At 41.1% G+C, this 20,212-nt stretch overlaps 1 protein-coding gene and 1 long non-coding RNA gene across 2 annotated transcripts; both read left to right on the top strand.

The window, feature by feature from the left end:
* Positions 1 to 1,825: 1,825 nt before the first annotated feature.
* Positions 1,826 to 7,521, top strand: cibar1 (CBY1 interacting BAR domain containing 1). Its single transcript, XM_056411942.1, has 9 exons — positions 1,826 to 1,987; positions 2,434 to 2,668; positions 2,785 to 2,853; positions 3,692 to 3,793; positions 4,017 to 4,022; positions 4,643 to 4,747; positions 4,917 to 5,030; positions 6,011 to 6,130; positions 7,090 to 7,521. Exons 1-9 carry the CDS (start codon positions 1,959 to 1,961, stop codon positions 7,198 to 7,200), a joined length of 891 nt encoding a protein of 296 aa, XP_056267917.1. The 5' UTR covers positions 1,826 to 1,958; the 3' UTR covers positions 7,201 to 7,521.
* Positions 7,522 to 16,181: 8,660 nt separating this feature from the next.
* LOC130195509 (uncharacterized) lies at positions 16,182 to 19,954 on the top strand. The gene is made up of 2 exons (XR_008832074.1): positions 16,182 to 16,494; positions 16,737 to 19,954. It is a non-coding gene; the product is annotated as an uncharacterized LOC130195509 (long non-coding RNA).
* The last annotated feature ends 258 nt before the right edge of the window (positions 19,955 to 20,212 follow it).

Below are 20,212 nucleotides of genomic sequence, written 5' to 3'. Positions count from 1 at the left end.
AGCATAAATCTAAGGGTGCTTAATTGACTGTGCACAAGTCATGTAGGATATCATCACGCAAACAATGCTTGTATCTCTGTATAATAACCCCTTAGCAGAGGAAGGTTAAATCACAAGCAACCAACAGAAAAATGAATCTACGCCAGCATCAGCTCTACCAGAGAGTATACACCAGCTCCTCTTGGGATTCCAGGCACACAGCTCAATGCAATGACCGTGTTTTACATCGCCAATCTGCTACAGTGGGATCTCCCCTGCTTCAATCCCATGGATGATTAAGCGTGATAATTAAGGTTTTTGGACATTTTCCACAGAGGAGCAGACGTGGCAGCTGGTGACATTCATGCATTCCCAAACACAGAGGAGGGAATTACAATGAGGCCTCCATTCATTTCAGTGATCACAAAGTCTGCTCTTGGCACCAGCTCAAAAGCTGTCAAGCTGTGGTTGAAAAGGTCTATTTGTGTCTCTCTTTGTTGCAATGTAGGCAATGTACCTTCATCTATTTGTGGAAATATAGAAGCTTTAATATTTGGGGGGGGGGTTTAGCAGGGAACTTCTTGCCAAGCAAAGAAATCATGGAGATTATCCAATTACTTGTTTAATATGTTGGTTAATATCTCTCAAAGGTATTATGCAATATGACAGATTTATTTTATAACTTTGACTTAAAAAACAAAAGACTTTACTTCTTGCTTTGCTATAATGACTAAACCTTTTTATCTTGCTCTCTGCTTTGTTTTTGTTTATGTATTATGTGTTGGCGTATTAGACAGTTTCCTGAAGTCATTGTGAGGATGATTTGTTTTTAGCTTGAATATTCATGAGGAGGATAATGTAAGACTGAAAGATAAATGAATTAATCCCTGCTTTCATTTCCAGCAGGTTAGATTGCTGCATTCAGAATGCTGCTGCATGCTGGAGTCATGAAGGCCAAGAAGAACTGAACACACCACACCAGTTGTCAGGTATCTTAACTGGCTCCCTCTATGTCAGGGAATAAAGTTAACATGAAAATACTGCTATTTGTCTGTAAATCTCATGAACTATCTTTCCTTTGTTATTATTGAAACAATCTGAATGTTCTAAACAGTATGCATGTATGGAGAGCAATAAACTGTATCGGAGGATAAAAGGACCACGTTATTTCTTAATCGAAGTGATGGAGTATTTGGATGCTAACAAATACTACACTGTAAAAATACCTAATTTAATCTGTGACTGAAGTTTAAGTTAAGTATCCTATACATGCGGCTCAGTAGATCGAGCTGGCTGTCCAGCAATGGCTGCGATGTCTGTTGTTTATTCTCCTGCTGCATTGAGCAGAATGCTGAACTCCAATTGCTTTTGATGATTCGGCCATCACTCTGGCGTGATCTGTGTCAGTGAAAAAGAGGGAGGAAGAACCGTTGGATAAAAGTGTGACATAAATGATATTCAGTCCAGTATTATCAGCAATTTATACTGAAACTATCAAAAGTACTGATTGTACAGAATGGCCCGTGTATACAGATGTAAGGTGCATATCATTATTTAATTATCATTTTTGTTTGCAGCATTTTTATAGTATTTGGTCGAGGTGGGTATAGCATGATTTGGGCTGCTTTACTTGTTCGGTTGTCTAATCTATTATACTATACTATCGTATTGTTGATTTTTATATATAATCTGCTAAGAAAATTACTTTGGTAAATAAAAGATCCCTGATAAATAAGGAAATAAACTTCAATATTGTCCTTTTGACTGGTGTAGTATCAAGACAGATCGATGTATAAATGGCTCAATTTCCCAGAATCCATTGCTCGAGCGGAAACGCCGGGTGACTCCATGGAAACGGGAGACTGGCGTTCTAGCTTTGGAGAGACGCCGCATAGTTAGCTTGTTAGCTCGCGCTAAACCTGCGTTCAGATAGGCTTCCTGAACACTGAAAAGATCAAATTTACTGCCTCTCTGCAAAGATGAGCCGAACACACGACGCAAGAGCGAGGTAAGGGACACACTGCGTCAAAATTATTATTCTTTTAACGCCAGCGAGTTGCGTGGGGAAAAAAAAAACACCCATACGTTAGCTAGCTTAGCTCTCAGTCAGCTTTTGCTGTCACGCTTTACATTAAATCCGTATATAACCAGTGACCTGTTAAGCTAATAGATGAGTATACAACTGATCCTGTCAGCCACAAACATAAAAAAGAAGCTAAATGCACGTATGCTTTACCTTTTGTAAGATGGCATGTGTATCTATAACGGTAACGTCCGCCAGCTGTTATTACATAAATGGGTTTCACAGTAGGCCTACTCAGACATATTTAAGATGTTTTAGTTATCGATGAACCGACACGTTATAATCTCTACCCCGCGCAAATATGTGAAACTAGTGCAACTTGTGTGTCCTATTTGATGGCCGCTGTTCATCTCGTCCGTCACTCTCTCCAGGGACAACCAGACCAGAAAGATCCAGGAGAACATCACCAATGTGGAGAAACATTTCGGAGAGATGTGCCAACTGTTTTCTGCCTATGTCCGTAAAACAGCCAGACTACGAGACAAGTCGGATGTCCTGGTTCGGGAAATCGGCGTGTACGCAGACACAGAAACGCCCCACCTGAAGAGGGGCCTGAAGCAGTTTGCTGACCACCTGGCCAAGATTCAAGACTACCGCCAAGCTGAGGTGAAACTACTTCATTTTAGCTTCTGCTGCTTTCACTTCATTCATAAGTGTATAATATATTCATCTCACAGTCTCGATGTACAACCAAACCGGATTTAAACGTGTTTTCCTTTCAGGTGGAAAGACTTGAATCCAAAGTCATAGAGCCATTAAAAAGCTATGGAGCTGTGGTGAAGCGTAAAAGGGTGAGTGTTTCTATGAGCTACAGTCATGATCACCACTACACTGATTCCAAATGTCACAGAGGGCTTAAACCATCTTTCAGTTACACTAGTTAGTGCAATAGGTGCTTAAAGAGAAACATGTGACATAACTAGTTTACTGTGAATGGTTGAACAGGAAAAGTCTTTCGATAGGTTAACGTTTGTCGAACTGATGTTACCTGTTGAGACATAATCATTTAAACACAGAAACACAGGTAATGCTGCTCCAGCTGCCATTGAGGTGAAACGTGAACAGAGAATGGACCATGCCTCAAAGATGGAGTAATTGTTTACCTTTCTCCATATAACATCGCTTACTTCGGTTTCAGTTACATCCTCAGAATTGGAGCTTTTTTAAAAAAAATAGCCAACATGTTTCAAGATTGACCTAGCTTGTTCTGAGGCAATTTTCGTGTCAGTGGTATTACCACCACATGGCCACATGACGGCAGTGTTGATTTATTTGGGAACGTCCCACTTCTTTGCACCATAGTTATCATGTCCCACTCAGCATTTTGTTTTAGGATTAAAAGAAATGTTGAGCATGACAAAATATATGACTGTTTGTTGGAGTCCCTCTCATACAATGTTGCCATGTATTTTTCAGAGTTTACATGCTAAGAAAATATTCTGTGCCGTATCAGAATAAAGAAAACACTAACAACCTACACCAGAGTGTACTCGAGGTCTCGATCTGGAAACACTGAGCACACCCAACATGTGTTTGATTATGTCCCGACACAAATGTATATATAATTGACTATCATTGTTCATTCTCATAATGACTACTTTGTCCTTGTGTGCTCGTGCATCCATGCAGGAGGATCTGAAGACGACTCAGAGTGCCAGAGACCGAGAAGCCAAACAGATGGCTCAGCTTGAACGGACCAGACAGAGGAACCCCTCGGACAGGCAGATCATTGTATCCTTGCCTTGTTTCTCAAATGTCCTCCTATCAAACGGACAAGTAGCTTTCAATGTGACAACAATCACCTGTATCCTGCATGCATCATCTTGAGCATAACTGAATTACTTGGTAATTATAGATATTTATTAATATTGCAGCAGTAAGATAAACTTGTAGAAATTATAGCCGTTTGATGCAGGCTCATATATTTGTGATGTTTCCTTGACCAAGCTTTCAGTCTCAGGTGTGTCTCTTGGTATTTGTGCATCTCATCCCGGGTAATGTATGACACATTTCCATTAAATGGAGGTGTAGCAAATTAACATACATCAATTAATTTGTTCATCTTTTTCATTACTCTTATTTGATATGAAGCACATAATGGAAATTACTTGTGCTCACAAACGTATGAACTCCCTGGAGTGTGTCCATTGTCACACCATACACATACACAACCTTCAGGACTTATAGGAAATACAAGTAATAGCAGCAGATCATTTGACAGTGCTCAGATTTGCAGATGTTTTTCCTATGTGTGTAGTTACGGTGTAAAATTGCATCCATGCCTGATACACGCGTGTCAAAATTGCAGAAGCTATTGTTTTCCACTTCCTGTTTAATGAGCACATTAGCATTTACGTACCTGAAGGCCTTATGCAAATAGGTGGGACTGGAACTGCAGGTGTGAACCTTATGGTACTGCAGCTCGACTGTTGGAGGCTATTGGCATGGGTATCAAGTAGGAGGTTTTTAATGAGTAAATTAATAAGCATAAAGTGCTGCTGTTGAAATTCTATCTTAATAAATGCTTATTATCAAAAATGTCAGCCGAATGTTGTATATTCAATTTTGTTCTCCCATTAGGCGGAAAGTGAGCTCCAGAGAGCAACCATGGACGCCACACGGACCACCAAGCAGCTGGAGGAGACCATCGATGAGTTTGAGAAGCAGAAGATCCGAGACATCAAGGTCTGCGGCGCTGAGCTTTCTAAAATGAAGTGCTACAATTCCATCGGTTGGAAATACAGTGTATTCTTTTTCTTCTCTATTTCATGTCTTGTTGGCTCCATGTAATTGTTATTTATTTAAAATAGTGCTATTCGGCACTTAATTATTATCCATGTCTTTCCCCTGAAAGAAAATCTTTGGTGAGTTTGTGACGGTGGAGATGTCGTTCCACGCCAAGGCCTTGGAGGTGTATACCTTGGCCTACCAGAGCATTCAGAGTGTGGATGAGGAGGAGGACCTGGAGGTAGGCTGACTCTCCGCTTCAGCTTGACCAGCATTACTGTGTTTGTGCACAGGAAATGTTTGAAGATGCAAATTTAGGTGTAGTTATTGGCCGGCCTTAATGTGTCACAGACAAACACAGGAAAGGACGTGTGCTCATGTACTAGAGATGAAAGCTGATCGAGCTTCATGTACACCTTCTGCTTTATTAACCTGGCTTATATTTAACAAGTCCAAGCTGTCATGGTCTTATGATACCTTTACTCAACGACTCATTGCGTGTGTATACTCTATAGTCCACACCCTCTAACTCATGGGGTGACTTTGGAGTAACCTGCGGTGAACTCTTCACAATTCAGAGTCATAGCGAGCTTCTTTCTTCTGTTTACAATTTTTTTTTTTTAGAGGTTGGCTCTTACTATTTTAAGAAACAAAGGATCAATGATTCAGTAAACAAGGCTCCTCCTGCAGTTGCCCGTGAGCTATTTTCCTCCACCCATTGCCATCTCATCTGTGTGTTTGCACTGAATCATCTCCTTCCATTTATATTGAAGCGAAACTCCTCACCCAGACGAGGCTGTTTTTCAATGACTCATAGAACAAAGTATGGGAGATTTAGTCATCTGTAAAAGTCCCAGTGAGAGGCATGAAGATAATCCTGTTGAGTTCTTGTGGAATTAATTTTTGGTGTGGTTTAAATGGCAGTTTGCTGTGTTATCAGAGGCATACCCGTTGAGCTGCTTTGTTCATGTGCGGTATAAGAAAGATTGCCAGTTGATGAGTATTCAAGTTGTTTGTTTTTGCTCCTGTGACTACATGTTTTTATACTGACACATAGTGCGCTACATCCCTTAACTAACAATGTGAAGACGAGGCCATTTTCTTATTCGTGGTTCTCTTGCATTGTGTTCAGTGAGACACGTTAAAGTAACTGATGTGTAGGCATTGCTTCCATTCTCCTGTTTCCCTTTGGAAAAACGTAGCGCCTACTGTCTTCGGCAGGTGTTCAGGAGCTCGCTGCACCCCCCTGACTACCAGTCACGCTTAGACATAGTGCGAGCTAATTCCAAAACCTCCCTCGATCGGACCGAGTCCTTCCTGAGTACATCAGGGACCTTACAGGTAAGATACAGACAGTGCGTAGATGCTTTATTACAAATTCCCCCAATAATCCCTGGTTTCTCTTCTGCCATTGGTATTTCATCTTTGAATTTATTAGTTTCATTGGATAACGAACTTTTAAAAAATCCCTTTTTCTAACTAAATATAGTCTTCCTCATAACAGTTGAGACAGGTGCATAAATCACCAATGTCTGAACCAGTTGTGTCAAAGTTTATACGCAGCATTAGCTCGGTAGCATTCAGCTTAAATCTCCACACATATCATTGCATGCCAGTGACATCATGCATTCCCTCCTACATTCCCAGTGTACCCCAGCATCTTAACCGGGCTCCTGCATTAACTTGTGACTTCAATAGGATTTTAACATGTCTGGACAGCTCGTCTTCATCGTTTGACATTTTTTAAGCTGTGTTGTCTTCAGGTCCCACAGGGTGTGTTCAGATGTTGTATCTTGTATCTAGAGATGTCAAGGTTGAAGCTTGCAAGGCGCAGATTGCAGTTTGCACGTCATCAGAACGGGTCTCAAATGCATCTTGTGCCACAACTCGAGAGCATACTTTGCAGCCATGATTAGGTTTGATTTTTATCTGTGGGAATCTGCAATCTCTGCTAAACAACAAACACAGAAGCAGCCAGGTACTCAGCCCAGCTATAAAGGTGTATTGCAGGAAAACTGCAAACAAAAGCAGGACTGACGATGCACATCGAGCCTCGTTCTTAGATATGATATGGACTTGGCAGTCCTTCAAAATGAGACATATTTCTGTTCATATTGTGTTACACTACAGATATAGAAACGTATAACCTGAGGAATTTGGTGCATATTGGGGCGTGTTCACACACGTACCTGTAATGTCCCCGAGTGAAACATTTGGGAGAAAATCGGAAGTACCAATTGGGCTTAATGTCTACCTGCTAAGTGTTTAAGTGCATAGTGACTGTTTATTCGTTGTCACAGCAACAAAGAGCCTCCAGTCGGCAGACAAGAAGAGAGGGGGAGGAAGAGGATGACGAAGAGGATGAAGATGAATCAGAGGAGGAAGACGAGGACACAGATGATGAACATTAATTTGTGCCTAATTTTTTGTTTTTCAGTATGGAGAAAAAAACGTATAAAATAAAGTATATTACTGTGTCATTGCCAAATTCACCACTCGGGTGGTCTGAGCAGTATTGTAGTGCACGACTGTTGTAGCTGTGTGATGCTTTGTAAGAGAACATGTTGTCCTTTACTAATATTTGTCTCTGATATTTCAGCCAATTATTATATGTCTTATATATTTTTATATAAAACATTTTGAAGCACTACATTCATATTGTACTGGAACTACCAATGCATTTTATTGCACCACGTTAGTCATCTTTATGAATAAAATGTAAAAAGCCACAAGTTGTATTATTCTCGTGAATTACTATTCTATAATAAGTACATTGTGTACCCTCAGTCACTTTGCATAGAAATGGCAGCAGGGAGTTTGATTGTTATTTTAGAAATTGTGTGAATCAGCCTAAGTGATAGTTACATGACGACCACAGAACGTGAGTCATCTTTTCCACAGAAATGTAAAAGTTGTACAAATGAAGCTGGGACATTTTGCACCATTCAGTGTGTGTGTGCGCGCGTGTGTGTGTGTGTGTGTGTGGCACAGTATGTGTTGTCTGCCACAGTGGAGGCTAATGGCTTCTATGTCTGTCTTTCATGAGTCACTCAACACATTTATTATTCCTCATCTGCTGAACATACTGAACATGTTTCTGCCCTTGGACTTGTGCATATAAACGCACACATATTATATGTATGCAAAGAACCAACATACACACATACACACACCTGCACAAACAGAATTCATGGAGCGGCCGTGCACGCAACAAAAAGACATTTGCTCCAACACAAATGAGGGTGACCGAAACCTCCCTTGCAGCAGCACTGATTATCTCGTCGCCTGAGATAATAGCTGCGTAGGTGGTGTGTCATCAGCCCTCTGTGCAACACCACCTTAATGCATATAAAGGTTCATGTTTGTGCAAACAGTCACACTGACACGCACTCACATACCCATTTTACTTTGGTGTAGGCCTACTGTGGCTCTGAATGGCCTGTGTTGCAATGAGTCATCGCCTATAAAATGTGTGTTTGTGTGAGTCAGAGAGCTTTTGCAATTGCACATAAACCTAAAGGCTCCACTCCCTTAACACAGAGCAGAAGAATGGACGGCGACAGGAGAGAGAAAAGGCTCCGAAAGAAAATAAATCTTCATGTGAGTCTAGAAGTTAGACCAATCTGCACGTTGGCCAAGAGTCAAAGGTGCCAAGGAGGCAAGAGGTGCGTTATGAGTCACTGACTGTAAAAAGAAAACAAGAAGGAATACCCATGCAACAGACCAGATGTGAAGACAAAGAAGGAGGAGTACAAGCAGGAAGAGGGCCAGTTGAGAGAGGTCAGTCATAACCCCAGGTCCTTATCGTTGACTGACTCATTGCCCCTCGGCGTCATGCCACTCCCATCAACCCCAACTCCCACAGCACATGTCAACCGCTGCACAGTCGTCTCATGCAGCTACTTTCATACGCAGCACCTTTCCCTTGAGCCTCAAGCCACTGATCCTAAATTGCTAGAAGCCCTCTCGTTTGCCACACGTATTTCTCTAAACGTTAAACTAAATTGCTTGTTTCTTCAAATACGGTTTTGCAGATGACTTCCAAAACTACCAATAAATGCAACTATTGCCAAGTGGAGTCCTTCCTCGATGGACTGGCGGCCTGTCCAGGGTGTCCCCCGCCTTCGCCCTACACTCTAAAAAGCCCAACTTCAAATGTGTTGTCCGAACACATTTTTTTAAGTTGAGTCAACAAATGCCTTTGAAAAAAGTTGAACTCACTCAAAATGTCAATTTCATTAATAAAGAGTGGAATCCACTTAAAATGTTAAGTTGAGAAAACTTAATATAGTGGTTTGGGCATCTGCTGAGGTAACTAAGGCCACTGCGGATGTATGTCAGTAAACACACACACATATATATATATACAAATACATATATAAATACATATATATATGTAAATACATATATATACTACTTTAATCTTATATTTTAAATAATAAAATAATATAAAAATATTTTCTTTAGCCCCTGTTTAAAATACATTGGTTTTTGATACCATTGTTTGTTTATTATATTTAGATATGGATTCGATTTGGAAGGATATTGTCCATTGTTTAATGGCAGATTTGCTCCAGTTCAGGTTTTTGTCACTTATTGAATTAAAGGGAGCCTGTACCGTGAGAGCAAATGTTTCCCTGTATTTTGCTCAATTTATTTATTTAATTTAACAGACTATGAAGATTGAAATACTATAATACTAATGTGTAGGAGGTGACTCTTGTATGAAAGTGGTATATTTTAGTTTTTAAAATCTGCATTAAAATTTTTTTGACTTTTAAATTGTATTGTTACAGAATGGGAAGAAGAAAAAAAGAAAATTTAAAAGCGGCGGTGAATATTTATTATAGTCTCTGTATGCTTGTTTTTGTGTAGAATACAGACCAGGAGGAATCTTACGTGAAAGGAGTTGAACTGGGAATACTGCAGAGTGGGTGGAGCGGGGGTGTGGTTCAGGGAACGGTGTCTGATTGTCATCAGCTGGACTGATTGGTAATCAGATTGGTAATCAGTCCAGCTGATGACTATCTGTGTTGGTTATCTGAGTCTGTCTCCCTAAAGGAGCTGGACAGACAGGAGAGGAGCGTTCGAGAGCAGAGACACAGTCTGCTGTCGGAATAAACCTTATTACCGAATATCCCTCTGCCTACTTGTTGCTTATTGGTGCTTTAGGGGGGGGAACCTACTCGTGACGGCTACACTCGTGTCACAACCATGTTCCAAAGCTTGTTTCAAGGCCTTGATTTTGGATTCACAAAACAGAATTTTTTCTTTTTTTTTCTTTATGCAGCCATTTTGATTTTTAAGGATGTTGACCCTCTGCTGTCTATGTTCAAGTGTTGACACCTGGAATTCATATAGTTAAGCAAACAAATGTTTAGTTATTGTTAATAAACATTTTGTATTTGAAGAAGTTTGTTTTCTTTAACTGTTGACTTTTCCAAAGAAAACGGTGTACATTTTTAATTAATTTAAATGAAGGCAACGTTGCAAAAAATGTTGAGTGTACTCAAATAATGGGCAGTGAAATTTAGTAACAAAACATTTAAAGTTAAAAGTAAGTTCTCTCAACAAAACATTTTAAGTTAAAAGTAAGTTCTCTCAACAAAACATTTTAAGTTAAAAGTAAGTTCTCTCAACAAAACATTTCTCAACAAAAAATGTTAAGTGCTGTTGATGTATGTTTTTAATCTACAAGAACACACAATTTAAAGTTTCTCCAATTTAATATTTTAAGTGTTCTGAACTTAAGTACATGAGTAGATGTAACTATCAAATGCAATATTTTAAGTAGTGTTAAGTTAAATACATAAGTACGTCTGAATAGTAATGTTACGTTTGACAAACTTAAGATATCACTTTGAGTGAACTTCTTATCATAAGTTGACACAACACATTAGCCCTTAGTTGAGTGAACTCAAAAAGGCTTTGCAGCTGGTTGCCTCACTTTTTTAAGTTGACTCAACTTTCTTTTTTTTAGAGTGTATGTCAGCTGGGATCGGCTCCAGCGCCCCCGCGACCCTAATGAGGATAAGCGGTATTGATAATGGATGGATGGAGTCCTTCCAATAAAAGAAACAAGCAAACAAACGAATGTTTTTGTTGAAAAACCCTTTTAATCGATGTGCCAGTTACTGAGGTTGTTCACTCCCCCAGACTCACCAGCAGAGGGCAGTGTGCAAAGCTTATATTACATGGGCTCTTTTTTCGGGTGAAATGAAGATATGGAGACATTGTGTTCTTTTCAACCTGTAGGTTGCTGCAGTGAAATTGTGGCTGTGTGTGTGGGGAGTACCTGTTATCAGTTATCTCTCGAGAGAAGCAGAGTAATTGCATTTAAAAGCCACAAAAGAAATCTTCGAACTGCGAGACTAAAATATCCAGATATGTAATTTAAGCATTTTAAACTAGACTGAATCGTTTCGGCCTCCGCCCTCATGAGAGGGCAGTTTTATGCAAACAATAATACTCGTGAACTGACTGAGTCGAGTCTACCAGTACATGCAAGTGGTCCGTATCCATATTAAAGTCAAAACCAACCACATTAGTGCTAGTAGGAGCCATTGTTTGTGTTTGCTTTGTCTCATGAGGATTCGGTATTCCACCTCAGAAACTGACACAGGTGTAGAGACATGTCTTGACGTGACATTTCAAGTACACACCATTCCATATCTTCCTCCACCTACAGCTGCAGTGTGTTGTGTGATTGTATAGAGAGATGATTCATAGGTCAACCCTAATGGAGTCAGTATCTGTGCTGCAGAGTCCTATGATTGGCTCTCCCATAGATCTGGTTAAAGAAGAGGTAAGGATTCCCTCCTTTCCCCCTCTGACTCAACTGCAGTCTTCCACAGTGATGGGCATGCATCAGTGTGTGCTTGAATGAAGGAGAAAAGGCATGAAAGTGAGTGTAATAATAATAATGTATCCTTTTTGATCTTCTCTGCATTCTTCTCTGCATTTAACTTAGTTATTAAGGCGCATTGGGCTGCAGTGAAGCACCCGGGCAGCAACTGGGGGTTCAGTGTCTTGCTCAAGGACACTTCAACATGCAACTAATGGGGAGAGTGGGGATCAAACCGGGTACCTTGTGGTTGTGGGACGACCACTCTTCCCACTGAGCTTCAGCTGACCCCAGAACAGAACTCCCAAATCATATTTGTGCAGGCGTAATTTGCCAAAGAAAATCTAATGGTGTGTGTGTGTGTGTGTGCGTGTGAGATTGAGAGACAGTACTGATGTTATTATATGTGCATGTCTGCCACAGACTCCGACAGTACAGTTGTTTGGAATATTAAATACAGTGCCGTGCTGGCGGCTGTTATAAAATCGAGAGGCAGCATAGCCGGAGTGTGACTCACACACTGACTCACTGACAGCGCTGCTATGGTGCGTGTAGGTTTCTGTGCATGTGTGTGTGTGTGTGTGTGTGTGTGTGTCTCACACACTCTGTGGTTCCTCTGGTAGACTCGCTGTGTGTTGCTGGTGTTCTAGAACTCTGAACCCCGCCACAATCCCTGGATTTCACACCAGCAAACCAGGTTACATATGAGTGTATATAAGTGAATGTGTGTGTGTGTGTGTGTGTGTGTGTGTGTGTGTGTGTGTGTGTGTGTGTGTGTGTGTGTGTGTGTGTGTGTGTGTGTGTGTGTGTGTGTGTGTGTGTGTGTGTGTGTGTGTGTGTGTGTGTGTGTGTGTGTGTGTGTGTGTGCGTTTGTCTTCCGCCCTTCAACGACATATGTGTTGTGCATTTTTAATGGTCCGGCAAAAGATCTTTGCAGTGCGTTTTTAATTCAACAGAGTAATGTTTCGATGCCTGTGAGATCTTTGCAGGTTTTGTCAACTATATCATCACAAAGCAGAACAAGCAATATCTATAGACACCAACACATTCATCACTCAGATGGTCATAATGCAAGTCCATCTACTCTCAGACTGGACCAATCAGATGAGAGCTATGTCTGATACTCCCATGCAAGGCAAAAAAAACATGAATCTATGGAAAACGCTCAAGGACAAGAAAATGTCCCAACGGTAAAGATTATCATAGAAACTGCTCGTTAAAATGATAGTTCATCAAACACATCCAAATGTAAATACAAAGAGGGATACATCAACTAATATGAACTCCGGGGACATACGATAACATCTGTAAGAGAAGAGCAATCACATTAAAAGGTTTGTTCCAACGTTTACAGATCAACATAAACCCCATACGTGATGGGTAAATATATAGAATTATTCACTCCTCAGGAGGATGTTTTTGGTGACTGTGTGTGTTTAAACTAGATTGCACGTTTTCATGTGTAACTACAGAAGTGAAGACGGGAGACCTGGAGCTGCTCCGGAATGTCTTGCCAACTTGTAGACACCACCCAGCCTCCCATTTACCTGATGTATGCACCAGCATGAAAGGCAGTGTACCTGTTCTCAAGGAAGTCAGAACCGCACTTGTACAGTATATGTCCTGCATTCCAGGATCACAGGTACAAGTCTAAATCAATCTGTAAATCCGCCTTCGTCTTGGTGTGTGTGTGTCAGCATTGGGCCGATGTGCTCCGCTACACTATGTCATCTGATGGTGAGAAAAGCAGAAAGCGACGTCTTGTTGACTTTCCAATGGCTGATAGTGGCGTCACTTGGACATCCCCGCGCAGCATAAATCAATGTTTGCAAATAATAAGAGGGAAGTGAGAAACCTGGTGCGCACGAGTGAGTGAGTGAGTGAGTGAGTGTGTGTGGGGGGGGGGGGGGGGGGGATTTTGATGTTTGATGTACTTTAAGTCATATTAGCCTTCACAAGATAAAATATCTGGACAAAAACAGACATGCATTTAATTTATTATTTACCCAGTTAGAGGTTATCTTACAGTATCAGTATATTATATATCTATTCTGCCCCATGGCTGTTAATGATGTCGAAATCATCCACTTTCAAAAGAAGTGTGTGTGCGAGAGAGAAGAGAGAGAGAGAGAGAGCACACGCTTGCATCTGTGTGTTGCACAAGATGCTTATCAGACAGCGCTGTGTTGTGATCAGTGAGGGAGGCCTTGGCTCAGGAGCTCACTGTCGCCTCAGCCTTGGAGTGTAGCGCTGTGTGCATGATTCTGTGTTTGCCTTTTTCTTCTTCTTTTTTTAATCTTGCCCTTGCCTCTCATCAGCCAACAACCTGGGATAAGTGGGTCATTGTGAGCCTAATTGTGTGTGTGTGTGTGCGTGTGTCCGTGTGTGTATGTGTGTGTGTGTCAGGTTCCTGCCAGGTGAGCAGAGATCAACCACTTCCTAGTAGAACAGGACACTCCTATCAGCCTCTCTGTACCTCTGCTATCGTTCATTACACTATTATTATTATGAACCATAACTCCATAAACAGTTTCTGAACCTTGGCCACAGATGAATTGACCTTTAGCTAAGCCTCACCATCTGCTGCTACTCCGTCAAGCTGTCAGAGCTGCCATTAAGCCCAAACTGTCACTAACTGCACTCCCTGAATAAATCATATTAAATCTTTGGAAAATGAAAAAGTGATTACAGAGAAAAAAGCTGACAAATGGGTTTACAATATGCATTTGGAGGATATATCCAGGATGTCAAACTGATTTAGCAGGACAAACTAAAAGCTAAAGCTACGGATCACAGTGTAAAGAGAATCACCAAATCACCTGGCAGTCCAGACAGAATACAATGAAATTAAGGAACGACATATTCCCTTATGTATTCACTCATACAGGCATTAAAGAACAAAAGCAGCATGTGATTATTTTCAGTTTACTCAGTACTGAAGTACTCAGTACTCTAGTTAATGATGCACTAATCTGCTCCTCTTAGCTCCATAGGATTTTATAGAAATGTAATGTTTATAAAGCTGCTGGTGGATGCTACACTATGATTGGCCAGTCTGCATTCAAGGGCAGGACCTTCTGGTGGACCATCATGGGACCTCAGTCTGGAAACAAAATATATATAAAACAGAGAGAAACTAAACATTTCTGATCCCCCCCCATGATTCAAAGCGTTGATAAAAAAAAGTTGATGGATAAAACACATCAGGTAAGATAACGTTACATTTGTGAATGGAACATAGCTACGTCACCTAGCTGGCGAGGAAACCAAGAAGGTAACGGCCATGTTGGTGTTGGTGACGTACAGGATGTTGATGTCGTTCACTGATCGGTTTCATACAAAACTAAATGGTACTTACGACAAACTGCGACATTTCAAACGTAATCCAAAAAATATTAATCGTACCCCCCCCCCCCCGTACTGTACATTTCTTTCCCAAATAAGGTCCCATGGGAGACGCTGGAAGGGGCGGGACTTTGCCACTCTATAGAACCATATACTTAAATGTTATATGAGCTATTTTACTGCTGATTGACTCAATGTTGTTGCTCAAGTGTGAAGTGCCCCCACCCCTCCCCCTCTTGTCCTCGCGCTCTCCTCAGCCTGAAAAAAAAACGTGAAACCAAAGACAGAATGTGACATGAGGAGCTGTCAGGCCCAGTTCGGGTCAACCACGGGGGGTCAAAGCTATGTCTGGAAACACAGAGTCCCTGAGTGATGTGTTAAGTGTCTCTCAGGGACACTTCAGTGCATGACAGCATGGAGAAAAAGGAGGACAGTGCGGTTGTGTGTGTGTGTCCATTTGCGATTCCGCCGAGGTTGAAAAGAGTCCGCGAGGCAAGCTAGTCCCCTGAGAACATTTCATCCGCTTGTAGACTTCCCTGAACTCCCCGTTCTGCCTCTCTGACAGACGCAGGCAGGAAGCCCGTCTTTTGACACTTTACACAGAATATCATAGGAGCATCACACGATTACAAAAAGGGAAGAGGACACACAGAGGCTACTAGATGACACGACAAATGTGTGACCGTTTAAACAAGTGCTTTCACCTCCACACACACACACGCACACACACACACACACACACACACACACACAGTGGCTATAAGACAGCCTGGGAACAGCTAGTCCACTAATGAGGTCTATCCCATGAGGATTTGGTACTGCACAGAGGAATGCAGGCCCTCCGCTCTCATGACGGACCTGCCCTGACACACACACACACACACACACAGTAACAAACACACACAGACGGAGCTACTTTAGTGTCTGAGAGCTGCCCTCTCACACATGAATGAGAATTGATAGAAGGCATCCACGAATAGGATACTTGTAATCTGGTAGGTACTGCTTTCCCAACGAACATAACAAGCACGCTGGGGAATTTTACACTAATTTGAGACGAGAGCGGGTAGAGGCGGGAAGAAGAGGGGAACGGGCTGAGAAAACAGATCGAGACGGAGGAATAAATAAACAAGGGCACCGAATGGTCAAAGAGAGAAAGCAGTGCAGAGAGAGGGACACTGAGTTATGAGGGTATGAATCTCTGAGTTTTATTTGCGCTCAACATTTGTTCTCGAGGTTGGCTCTCGGTTTGCATGTGAGAGCCAACTTCAGTGAGTTTACTAGAACAGATCTGGTGTCTGAAGCAGACAGACCCCATCGCCGGTGGCCTGTTGGCGGAGCCTGCTGCGAGCCGATAGACAGACGGCATGAGTGTCCGTCTCAGTCACGACTCTCAGAGAACACACGACTTCCTAACTGCAGTGAAAGTAGAAGTTTGAGATGATTTCTTGAGTGGGTTTTGAAACATCTTTGAAAAGCCGGCTCACTCGCAGATGTACGGCTCGAACTATTCGGAGTGAGTACATCATTCCAGAGAACACAAACTCCACTGTTTATCAGTCTGCATTGTGGTGCTTAAATATAGATATTTTAAAACATTATTCATAGTAGAAACCACGCTGGATTTGTTTGGTGTTTACGGTTTCTATTAGATAGAAAGATAGATAGATAGATAGATAGATAGATACTTTATTCATCCCCAGAGAAATTTGGTAATTTTATATTATTGTCTTGTGAGATGTTTGTTTTATTTTGTAGAGTTTGGACGGTGAATACAAAGATATACATGGAGAACAAGACCTCGAGCCTGCAGTCATACGGGCCGCTCTGGGAGGCTGTATTTAGGCACGAGCTCAGCACAGCCCGTGCCGTTTAGACTGCTAACACGCTGATATTCTCACCAAACTTGGTAGTTTAGCCTCACGGGTTAAATCAGAAGTCACGACGCCTTGGCATCGGACTTGAATTTTAAATGCAAAATAAAAAAGGTGACCAACGCAAAGGCTGTTCCTTTCCTAACAAGATGCCAAAAAACTAGATTACTGTAATGCTCTATTCAAAGGTCTACCAAAACAATCCATTGACAAATTACACTTAACTCAGAACTCAGCTGCCAGGCTTTTAACTAGAACAAGAGAAAGAGAGCACGTCACCCCATAACTTGCACTGGCTCCCAGTGTCTCTAAGGATTTATCTTCAAGTTCTTTTTACTTGTTTACAAGGCCCTTAATGGGTTGGGATCAGCCTACATTACGAATTCTTAGTGGTTTTATAATCCTTCAAGGCCTCTAAGATCCTAGAGTTATTTAACTAAGACAATTCAGCAGCTCAGCCTTTTTTTACTTTACACCACAACTATGGAATTCCCTCCCAGGACTATAAGAGATGCACACTGCATTAACATTGTAATTGAAAATCTAATCAATACTCAATCAGCATTGCCTGTCACTCTTGTTTACATGTGTTAGTGGACATATGCCTTCCTTTACCTTATTGCTTGGTTTTGTTTTAATTTGTTTGTTTTGATTAATTATCTTCTTTTTGAACTTTAATGAAAACATTTTAAACTACCACCTGAATGAAAGGTGCTGTATACAACAAGTTATTAAATTATCATCAGTAAATTATTACTGTTCTTATCATATTCGGCAGTTATAATGTTCACTATAGATCCATTTACAGCAAGTTTAGGGAGGCACACGAGCAATAAGTATGTACACGTTTTTGCTCATTAACAAGGTTGGTAGGGTTAATGATTTTCAACTCAGATGTGGATGTTTTCATAAGGATGGCAGCCTTCTTGTACAGTGTCCTTCTATATAATTACAATGTCCTGAATATATGAAAAGGTGTTTAAAAAGTGTTATGCCGATATCTAATCTTTAGCATGTTAGCATGCTAACATTTGCAAGTTAGACCTAAACACAAAATACAGATGAGTCTGGTTGGAAAAGCATTATTTGATCACATTTTTTAAATCTTATAAAGGCAGCATTACTATCGGAAAGAAATTTCATGAAAATCCTTCGAACAACTGAGACATTTAAAACCACAGATGGTACGATCATATCATGGCACTAGAAGAAAAGTCAGGAGAGCACCAGATACAAGATTGAACAACCTTGGACTCATATGTACAAAATTAAACAGCAATCTATCTCAAACTGATGTCAATATATTTCAGACCAACTTTCCAACACTGCCAAAGAGCCATGTCCATGTAGCTTTTTAAAAAGTGTTACGCTATATACTGTACTTTAGGCCTCCCTGTTTAGTACAGTGAACTGGTTAATGTTAGTTATGAAATGCTTCATTCATGGTATATCGCATATATGTGCTGATAACTAACCTAAATATGGCAGTATGCATCCACTACTGTTTGCACTCATCCCTAGAAATAAACATTGGCTCACTGCTAATCGTCCCTGTGTCAGCCATGCGTAACACCGCATGTCACAGCGGCCGTGCATGTTGAAAGCCTCGCAGACCTTTGTTTTGGAAAATGTAGCAGAGGTTGCCATGGAGCTTGTATTTGATCTATTGTAATTAACCGAGCCCATTGATTGCACAATGCTTCTCCCTGGCTCGTCTCCGTCAACAGGCAGCCCTGACGTTTAATCAAACACCACGTAAACCACCGTTTACGAAGTCGCCTCCCCACAATGATTTGTCCTCACATGGCCCGTCAGGGATGAAAGGGGCACAGGAAGTGGAAGGAAGGCCGGCCAATAAGGATCATTAGAGGATTTAACAAAGCTCAGGTTTACTGTTTTGAAACCTGAGCTCAAGAGAACTGATAAGTGTTCACTGATTACTCTGTATGTGTGTGTGTGTGTGTGTGTGTGTGTGTGTGTGTGTGTGCGCGCGCTACAGCCAGCAGTCAATTAGCTTAGCTTAGCATAACCACTTGAAGCACTTGGGTAACAGCACGTTATGAATTACGCTTCCTTTCCTGGTAAGACCTGTCTGACATTGAATAGCCAGGCATCCATGCCTGCCAAAGTAATGGTAGCCTGATTTGTTTGGTCATATATGCCTTGACCAATAAGCTTTCCTGACCATAACCACTTGAGGTCAATGTCTAACCAAATCGTCTCTGACTCAACCAGTTACGCAGGAAATAGCCACACAACAGCTAGCATAGCTCTGTTTTTTAATAATAATTCAGCCATAAAAAGCACCTTCAAAGCCAATAGTCATGCAGATATTCATTTGTAAAACCATGAACAAATCTGTTTAGAAATAATTAGTTTTTACGAATTAAGGTGTTGGTAAATGAGCTTTAGCAATGTTTAGCAGATTATTTTCCACATAGCCATGCTAGCTGTTTCTCCGCGCCGCCACTCTTTACTCTAAACTAACCATCTCCTGGCTGGAGCTTCGTATTTAACAGGCAGACTAATGATCTCTAACTCTCTGCGAAAAAGTAATGAACTAAAATGTCTGAATTATTTCTTGTTGCATATTGAGGGGAATTCTTTGGGATTAACCATTAGGCCTATATGAGTAATTAAACAGTTAGCCACAGTGTTTAGTCATTCCTCTGAAATCGAGTCACGTTATGTGGTTCATGCTGAGGAAGTCCTACTAGGTGGCCACATCCCTCTGTAAATGTGTCCTTTGTCCCTTAGTAGTCCAGTCACTGTGTCCTAATGCGTGTCACGCAGCCTGCTATAAAGTCAATTAGTCCTGCTTTCCAACACCAGGGGTGAAAATCTGGGGCTCACATGTCCCGTCAGGGATGACCTTCACATGAGGGACTGAGCCAACACTCACATATGGCCAAGCCCTGGGGTGGGAAACTGCCTACTCTGGCCAAGGACAGGACTGTGAAGGGTGGATGGATACGAGCATGTAATCTCGAGAGATATGGCAACTTTATACTTTTTTTATTTTTCTAAGATATAAAAATAGAATTTTCCAAGGTTGTAGAAATTAAAAGGTAGGAAGAAAATAAAAGCTAAATTCACACAATCTTTTGGAGTATGGTGTTAACTTTATTTATGTGATACAAGTGAATGTGTGAAAGATGTTTTTCTGAACACAAAGAATAATTTAACTTAATCTTAGAATTATGCGCAAGGGATTTCCAGTGAAATTGATCGGTTGTGTTTTTGGGCTTGTTCTTTGAACCTGCTAGTAAAATTATGCAATAACCCTACAGCTATTTAAATCATACATCATAAAGCCATTTTATGGAATTTTGACGACGTTCAGTAGGCCTCGTGACTTAA

This window comes from Pseudoliparis swirei, chromosome 1 (genome assembly GCF_029220125.1).
Source record: "Pseudoliparis swirei isolate HS2019 ecotype Mariana Trench chromosome 1, NWPU_hadal_v1, whole genome shotgun sequence".
Classification (NCBI taxonomy): domain Eukaryota; kingdom Metazoa; phylum Chordata; class Actinopteri; order Perciformes; family Liparidae; genus Pseudoliparis; species Pseudoliparis swirei.
The sequence above is the reverse complement of the archived record's forward strand: the minus strand, read 5'-3'. Positions and strand labels throughout refer to the sequence as shown.